Source organism: Pantherophis guttatus, chromosome 4, assembly GCF_059756535.1.
Source record: "Pantherophis guttatus breed Tessera chromosome 4, ASM5975653v1, whole genome shotgun sequence".
Classification (NCBI taxonomy): Eukaryota; Metazoa; Chordata; class Lepidosauria; order Squamata; family Colubridae; genus Pantherophis; species Pantherophis guttatus.
Window position 1 is genome coordinate 38098588 of NC_142066.1, and position 9716 is coordinate 38108303.

Consider the following 9716-nt stretch of genomic DNA (forward strand, 5'->3'; position numbering starts at 1 on the left):
AATATTTGAAGAACACTGAATGGTCTGTTCAAATTTCAAGATGATGTTTACCTGTTTCATAATGAAGAAAACTGAACAAGAAAGAAAATATATTTTCCAGAACCAATTTTAAGTATCAATTAAAAACAGTTATTTAATTAATACAGAAAACCATATTTATGTTTACTTATTACCACAAAGAAAACTAATCAAATCCGTATAGAACTTTTACCTATTGTTTTAGAAATAGAAGAATATCTAAAGTAAAATTATACTTTGCTGTAAAGTTCTTGGAGAACCCACTTTTGGTATTTCCAAGTTTTCCTATGAGGCTGTTGACGGAATAATCCATAATCCATAATCAGCTTCTTTCTGCATCTTTGGCAGATTTCTGCCCATGGTTTCCTTTCTATTCTTCAGGTATCCTACAATATTACAACTATATGCTACAATTGCCCTACAATATCAGATTGTTTCCATGAGAAAGTAGATTGTATGTCTGAGTCTTCACCTGCAGTCTGACATAAAACCTACATTTGAAACAATGACATTGTGTTCTCAATATAGGACAGGAATTAAAAATCCCATCCAAATATTTTTCAATAGGATGTAACAGCAGAGAAGAAATAAAGCTTTCTTCTTGTCTTTGACACTTTCTAAATCTTAGTTTCTATTAGTTTTTAATAGCCTTTTTATTAAAATCTGAATATAATCATTTAAAAATGACATAAAAACATAATTAAATGTAAACTGTATAAAACTATTCAAATTAAAACCTATTTTTATAACCAACAAATCATCATTCTTCTTTAATGGAAACATAGTTTATGCTTAAATGTGTCCTTTACTTCTTTGTTCCTTAGTGTGTAAATAAAGGGATTCAGCAAGGGAGTTACAACTATGTTCAAAATGTTCACTAATTTGGTCATTTCTAAAGAGGTCCTTTTAGAAGGCTTAACATAGAGAAAAATAGTGGAACCATACCAAATAACAACAACAGCAAGATGGGAGGAACATGTTGAAAATGCTTTTTGCTTCCCTTTGGCTGAAGGAATACGAAGGATGGTAGAGATGATATAAATGTAGGAAAGTAGAGTTACAGCACAGGGTCCCAATATAACAATGATGGATATAAAAAAGGCTGCCATTTCAACATCATAGGTGCTGCTGCAAGCCAGAATTATCCAGGAATCAATGTTGCAATAGAAGTGATTAATCACATTGGGTCCACAGAAGGTCAACCTTGAGATCAGCAAAGCAGGTACGGAAATAATAATGAATCCACAGAGCCAAGAGCCACCTGCTAGCATGCTAGAGAGATGGAAGTTCATGAGGGTGGTATAACGTAGTGGATAACATATGGCCAAATATCGGTCATAAGCCATGACAGATAGCAGGAAGTATTCTGTGCATCCCAAAGAAAAAACAAAGTACATCTGCATAATGCAGCCAGTAGAAGAAATGGCTTTATTCCATCCAAGAACGGTGGCAAGGGCCTTTGGAACAGAAGCTGTTGTATAGCACATTTCCAGAAAAGAAAGATTGCAAAGGAAGAAGTACATGGGAGTATGGAGACGCTGATTTGAGATTACGAGAATGATGATGATAATATTTCCTAAAACTGTTAGAATGTACATGATAAGGAAGATTATAAAGATAAACATTTGCATGTAATGAGATCCAGGGAAGCCAAGAAGAATGAATTCCATTACTTTTGTTTGGTTTTGTGCACCTTCATTGGTCATTTGGTCCATTTGTCCCATATTTCTCTTTGCTGAAATTGGGAGAAAGCATAGTAATTAGATTTTGGCTTTCCTACTTGAAACAGAACAATTTTACATTTTGTTCATTTATTTAAATCTGATTTAACCTCCATGAAGTTGAAATTATAATATCTTCCAATTTTTTTTAAAAAAAAAACCCTTCTTTCTTGAAATTGGAATACTGGGATCACATATAACCTGCCACTATGACAGTTCCCAGGTATATTCTTTAAGTACAGTATTTCTACTATGTAAAATTAAAAGATTATTCAAAGTAAATATTCCATTCTAGTGTCTTGCTTCTGAGAGGTTTTTCCCAGTTTTCCACTGCCTGCCATCCTCATTTGGAATTTTAAACTACAGTCACTAAATTAAACCAACAGACAAACACATGCTACTTACAAACATAGTTTCATGCTCAATCTGCTTGATAGATTTATGTTGCTATTCCTCCAAGAACTCTCAATAGAAGTTTTACAGAAACCAAAGGGAAAAGATTAAATAAGGCATATGGGACCTATTATTTTAAATTTAATCTTGGTGATTCATTAAATTTTGGACTGGATCATTATCAATATACTTCATTTTAACAGAAACCCACACTTGGCCTTTAAATTGTTTCTCCTGGGGCCACACCCTGCTGTATGAGAATACCATATTAACAGATTTAGTTTCAACTGTTTTAGAACATGTATTATGGGACAGTAGTAGAAAAGTTGTTTTTTTTTTTTTTTGGTGCTTCTAAAATTTCAATGGGGAAGGGAGTGACTGTACGGTCAATATAGTCAGTATGACTAATAAACTTCAGTTGACATTTGCAAATGGTGCTTGATTTTTATTTACTTATTTATTTTATTTTGTCAAGTCTGTATTTTATAACAGATATAAGTGTAAACATAATTATAAATACATGAAAAGGATACAAATAAAAGAAAACATTAGGACAGGGATGGTAGGCATGCTGGTGTGCTTATGCCCGCCCCTTACAGACCTCTTAGGAATGGGATGAGGTCTACAGTAGACTGTCTAAGTCTAAGGTTAAAGTTTTGGGGATTTGGGAATCAAACCCCAGAGGCAGATAGTGCATTCCAAGCATTGACAACTCTGTTACTGAAGTCGTATTTTCTGCAATCTAGTTTGGATCGGTTTACCATGAGTTTGTATCTATTGTGTGCTCTTGTACTGTTTTGGTTGAAGCTGAAGTAATCATTGGCTGGTAGGACATTGTAGCAGATGATTTTATGTACTATGCTTAGATCAGACCGAAGATGGCGAAGTTCTAAGTTGTCTAAGCCCAAAATTTTGAGACTGGTGGCATAATGTATTTTGTTGCGAGCAGAGGAGTGGAGGACTCTTCTCGTGAAATATCTCTGGACTCGTTCAATTGTATTAATGTCTGATATGCAGTGCATGTTGCAGACAGATGAGTTGTATTCAAGAATTGGTCTGGCAAAATTTTTGTATGCTCTAGTTTGCAGTTCAATATTACCAGAGAAAAAACTACTCAAGATTAGGTTAACAACTCTTAATGCTTTTTTTAGCAATGTTGTTACAATGAGCTCTGGCACTTAGATCATTTGAGATGAGTACTCCAAGGTCTTTGACAGAGTGAGGGTCATCTGTTAGGTCGTATCCATCCAGCCTGCATTTTGAGTTCTGATTTTTTTTGCCAATGTGTAAGATAGAGCATTTGTTGGTTGAGATTTGGAGTTGCCAATTGTTTGACCATTCTGACACATAGTTCTCAAAACAGTGGAAAGAATAAAAGTTGTAATTCCTGAATTGCTATAGATCAACAAAGCCAAGGAACATTAACAGGTTTTGTGAAGCTCCATTTCTGTCTCTAAAATTTTCCAAATATTAATCTAAATTTTGAGCAAATGGAAGATGTTGATGTAAAAATAATGCAGTGTTATATTACTTTCTATATGTAAGGGACAAATTATTTAAATATAAAAAGGTAACTCTTTGTTCTATGCAATCTGAAAGTGAAAATGAGACAGAATGAGTGAATTAAAAAATAAAAGAAAAATATTAAGTGAGCTTATGGAAAACATACATTTTATATTACTTGTTGATCAGCTTTTCAAATTTAACTTTTCTTATGCCTGGTCTCTTATTTCTATTATCTAGTTAATTCTATAATTAGGATTTTTTTATGTCATATTTTATAGCTAACATATAGTTAGCATATAGCTAACAATAATTTACAGAAACTATGATAAATATAACAATATAATAAAAAAGAAAGAAAAAACCCCTCAAATTTCCATTCTGATTTAACAGGTCCATTTTGTCAGTGAACTTTTTTAGTATTGAGATCAGGCCTGAAAATAATGATGTAACATTTTGGGGAAAAGATGCAAATTAAGAGGTTGGTGTTGGAGGCCAAGATAGCAAAAACTTCCACAATCACAATCTTCTTCCCTGTGATGCTCAGATAAACTGGAATAAAGGAGATCCAAACACTGCAAAAGACCAGCATGCTAAAGGTGATAAACTTGGCTTCATTGAAAGTGTCTGGTAATTTGCGGGCTAAGAATGCTACAATAAAGCTGATGGTGGCCAAAAAGGCCAGGTAGCCCAAAACATAGTAGAACATGTTGATGGAGCCTTCACTGCATTCTAGTTCCATTTGTCCAGTTGGTGAATCCAAGTTAAGATGTGGAAATGGAGGGAAGATTAACAACCTAGCAGCACAAATAGCTATTTCAATGAAGGAGCAAAAAACAACAATGCCATTTGCCACTTTTTGTCCTAGCCATTTTGCAATCTTGCTTCCTGGTTTTGTAGCCATGAAAGCCAGAATAATAAGCAGCTCCAATTGGTTCACAGTAAGAAAGAAAATTTAAAATCTTTCGGATACACTGATCTTGACTGATGTTTGGATATTGATCCTGTGGGCATGGAACACAATGTGCAGCATCTATAAGGAAGACAGAAAAATATTCCTGAGTTAGAAATGTCAATGAATTTTTAAAAAGTAGTAGGTTTTTTTATGAATTGGATATCAAAGGAAAAACTTCAAATGGATGACCAGAGTTGAAAAGAGGAAAAATGATCGCAGTCATTATGCACATATTTGTCCCATCTCCCCATCTACCAGTGCAGATGTATAAGATAAGGATAGTAGAAGAACCTAATGCTCAAGCATGGCTAACATTTTATCCACCATTTTAGTTCATCTGAATAGATCCAACTTTAATAGTCCTAGTTCCTGAAATCAAGGTGCTGGATGGCTCCTTCTATTTCAATTATTATTGCTCTCTGTAAACTACAATGAGAATAAAAGCTCTGTTTTCAGAGAAAGTGAACAACAACTTCGCATCATATCAAAGGCATTTACCTCATTGATTGTACTGTAGAATTGTAGTAAAACAGGAGTAAGGAGATACAGTGCATTTAGAAAATATTCAGATCCCTTCACTTTTGTCAATTTTATTATACTGTCGCATGATTCTACAATTGTTGAAATTCATTTTTTTCCTCATTAATCTTTATTCAGTACACCATAATGACAAAGATAAAACAGAATTATAGAAATGTCTGTAAATTTATTAAAAATAAGAAACTGAAATATTACATTGGCATAAGTATTCAGACCCTTTGCAACAACATTTGAAATTAAGCTCAAGTGCCTCATGTTTCTTGTGATTGTTGCTGACATGTTTCTACACCTTCTACAGTTGATCTCTGTTAAATTAAATTGATTGGACATGATTTGGAAAGGAACATACCTCTCTATAGAAGGCATCACAGCTGACAATGCATACTGTAGCACAGGAAGATCTATAAGGTGCCTGCAGACACCTCATAGATCAGAGACAGGATTATTGCAAGGCACAGATCTGGGAAAAGCTACAATAAAATTTCTGCTGCACAGAAGCACAGATGCCTCTATAATTCTGAAATGGAAGAAGTTTGGCACAACCAGGATTCTTCCAAGAACTGGTCACCTGGTCAAAGTGAGAAATCAAGGCAAAAGGTCCTTAGTAAGAGAAGTGACCAAGAACCTGAAGGTCACTCTGACTGTGCTCCAATGATCCTGTGTGGAATTCTAGAAGGATAACCATCACTGCAGCCCTCCACTGATCTGGGCTTTATGGCAGAGTGGCTAGATGGAAACCTCTTCTCAGTACAAAACACATGAAAGTCCATTTGGAGTTTGCAAAAAAAGGCACCTGAAGGACTCTCAGCCTGTGAGGAACAAACTTATTGGCACCTATAGGCTTATTCTGCCTATAGGTGCCAAAAGATACCATTTTTTCTTCAATAGTGATATTGATATCACTACAACTGCCTCAGTAAGTATCCTTAGATTTAATGGAAAAAAGCTAGCCTGTTTTCCCCAAAATAAGACATTCCCTGATAATAAGCCCAATCAGGCTTTTGAGCACATGACAATAAGGTCAAGCGCTTATTTCAGGATTCAAAAAAATATAAGACAGGTCTTATTTTTGGGAAAACATCGTAGGAGATTAATATTCTCCTTCTCATATCTTTTTTCTGCTCAGAATATCTTGCGTTCCATAAATTACATTACTGTCATAGAAGCAATATGTGTACATAAGTACAGAATTATTACCAGACAAATGAATTTCTTGCTCAGATGTTCCATACAAATGGAACATGTGTAAACTGTCACTTACCTGTCTGGTTAGAAATCATATCTTTTGAACATGGAATGCAATCATAACAACATATTGGTTTTCCTTCTTGAAGTATCTTGCATTGTCCAACATGACAACTTTCTACACATAATGAATGGGGAGGTACCTAGTTTTGCATAAAATGTAGTAAGCATTATTATTTTTACAACGGCTTAATCCTATGTATTTAGGAACCCTATACAAGTTGGCTTCCATTTTGTGCCACAAGCCTATGTAGAATGAAATGAGAAAGGACTCAAGACAGCGCTTTAGTCAAGACACTTGAGATAGCGATGAATATTGCCACTCCTAGTAATAATATAATAATATATTAATTGATTTAATTAATCAATTAATCAATTTAATCAATTGATTAATTGATTTCATCCCATATCCTATTGTATATGTATCTCAAAATCAAATTTGCTACTTGCATTGTACAGCACAGCTCCTTATTTGTTCTGCAATGCTATATCTAAATACATGTGAAATTTTCCCCCACTGTAAAATGATCAGAGAGCACCAAATACTAAACAATGCAAAAGCATCCATTCGTCACTGATATTTACAATGTGTTCCTTTTTTTTTTTTTTTTTACCTTCTTTAATCTGGTATTCCACTGAATAGCATTTTCAGAGATAGTGATTTTTTGTGTTGATGAAAACTTTCCCACTCTGACTTTAGAGCACGTCTGATTAGGAAAAGAGACCCAGTTGATGAGGTCCAAGCCAGCAAAGAATTCCCCATGGTCAAATGAGATTTCATAACCAGCACTATTGTTAAATTGGATGTTTCTCAGGAAACTTGGGAGCTAAAATAGTACGGAAAAAAATGAATGAAATCCATTATTCTAACACAAGAGTTAATACTTTCTTTAATTTCCCTTCTGTTTATTATGATGTGGGACGTTAGCATCTGTTTAAATTCATTGCTGATAACTTCTAAAATAAGAATATTCAAGAATATTTTATTGATGTATTCATCATGTGACTTTTAGAATAGGCTAAAATGATCTTATCCCAGGAATATGTGATTGAATAATTGAATAAAGTCCAGGGCTCCCCTTCATAAACATTAATTATCCAATATCCTCAAATCTCAGCATTAGTCAGATAAAAGAATACAAATTTGTCAGTGGATGTTTTTAGTCACTGGAGATATTTTATTCCCCACCACCCACCATGACTGAGTATTGGTCAATATGGGTGTTGTGTCCTTATATGGGCATCCGCCAGTGGCTGGCTAATCCACCAGCGGGAAGTTTAAATGGATGTCATTGGCCAGCTAGCTTGCCAGAGCTGTATATAAAGAGGGCTCAGCAGCTCAGCCGGCAGTTCTGTATGAGCTGAATAAAGTGCTGAACGGATCTCTGCTGAGTCGCATCTTCTTTTCCCTGTGCCAATCAAACACTGGTGACGAAGGACACAAAAGAGCCAACAGCATACCTCATGGCCCCATCTACCAAGAGCTGAGTCACTTGAGCGAAGTCACTGAAACTGAACCACAGAACCATGTCTGGACCCTAACCATGTCTGATCCTAACCAGGAGAAATGGAAGTCTTTCATGGTCCGGTTCAGACAATTCCTGGTGGGCAGCAGGTTCACCGACCTGGACGACAACCAAAAGCGAGCCCTGTTCTTGGCTCATTGCAGCTCCGGGGTCCTGGAAATGGCCATGGATCTTGTGGCACCGAGGGATATTGAGCTGATGCCTTGGACTGAACTACAGGAAGTCCTGCAAGAGCATTATGCTCCAACCAGCACCCCGTTGGCCAACCAGTTTGATTTCCACCAGCAGAATCAACTGGACGGCAAATCTGTTAAGGACTTCGTATCTGCGCTCCAGACAATCGCAGCCAGCTGTGAGTTTGAGAATGTGGACATCCAACTGAGAGACCAGATCTGTCCAAAAGAAACTCCTCACCTGTAAGAAGGTCTCATTGAGAGATGTGATCGAAGAAGCTACAGCTGCAGAATTGTCAGAGAGAGCAGCAGCCACTATGAGGAGGTCCAAGGGGATCCACAAGATCTGCAACAATCCCCAACCGCCTTCAGACGAGACCACCACGGGGTCACAGTCCGAAGCCAAAATGGCTGTCCACAAGGTTCTCAGACCCCAACGGCGGGAAGACCCTCAAGATGGCAGACGAGAGGAATGCTGTGCCAGCTTCAACGGGGATCACGTGCGCGCCAGATGTCGCTGGCGGGATGCAACCTGCAGGCATTGCAGGAGGAAGGGCCACATTGCCGAGGTGTGCAGAGTGGCAGAACTGGTCAGGGAGGCTCCTGGAATCCATGACTATGAGAACCAGAGGTCATCCAGATGGTCCCAATACCCCAGGCGTGAGGGAGAAGGCTACCCGAAGAGCAGAGGGGTCCATCAGACCACCATAGCACACGCCGCTGCTGAGGGATCCAACAAGTTCCACATGACTGTCCAGGTGGAAGGGACACCATGTCCCATGGAGATTGACTCCGGACCTCCCTATTCCATTATAGACTGGGTTCAGCTCAAGAAACTCAAGCTGCAGATTGCCAAAAGCCACCTCAAGCCGCTGCAAGCGAGATTGGTGGATTTTGGAGGCCATCCAATCAGAATCCTGGGAAGGACAAAGCTCAGAGTCCATTACAAAGACTTCTCCGGGGACCTACCCATAGCAGTTGTCAAGGAGACCCGACCAACCCTTCTTGGAGTGGAGTGGTTCAAGCCTCTAGGGCTCACCATTGGTGGGATTAATCAGATCAGACAGAGTGAACTCTACAAGCTCCTGGAGGACTTCCAGGATGTCTTCAATGGGAAACCCAACTCATTTTGGGGAAACCCATCTCATTCAATTTAGATCCAACAATTACTCCAATTCAGCTAAAGCCCCTCAGGGTTCCATTTGCCCTCCAGCCTAAAGTTGATGCCCAACTGGACAAATTAATCGCCCAGGGCATATTGGAGCCAATTGATCATGCTGCATGGGAGACCCCCATTGTGACCCCAATGAAGCATGATGGATCTTTGCACATCTGCGCTGATTATAAATGCACCATTAACATGGCATTACAGTAGAGCGCATACTCAGTCCCAGTGGTGCAACATCTGTTGCATTCGCTAGGGAGTGGAACCATATTCGCAAAACTGGACCTGGCCCAGGCTTACCAGCAACTGCCAGTCGATGAAAAAACTGTGGAGGCTCAGACTATTGTCACTCATCGGGGTGCATTCAAATGCAACCACCTCCAATTTGGAGTCAGCGCTGCTCCAGGCATTTTCCAATCGCCTTCTGCAAGGCATTCCAGGAGTGTTGCCATACTTCGATGACGTCTTGGTCTCCGG

The 9716-nt window shown here is 38.1% G+C and overlaps 1 protein-coding gene across 1 annotated transcript; it reads right to left on the minus strand.

Moving 5' to 3' along the window:
* Positions 1-788: 788 nt before the first annotated feature.
* LOC117668807 (olfactory receptor 6F1-like) lies at positions 789-1821 on the minus strand. Its single transcript, XM_034422865.2, has one exon. The coding sequence runs from the start codon at positions 1740-1742 to the stop codon at positions 789-791; it is 954 nt and encodes a 317-aa protein (XP_034278756.1). The 5' UTR covers positions 1743-1821.
* Between the last annotated feature and the right edge of the window lie 7895 nt (positions 1822-9716).

Bases quoted from the DNA above. Each gene is read 5' to 3' on its own strand.
- LOC117668807 (XM_034422865.2), bottom strand. From the start codon at position 1,742: ATGGGACAAATGGACCAAATGACCAATGAAGGTGCACAAAACCAAACA.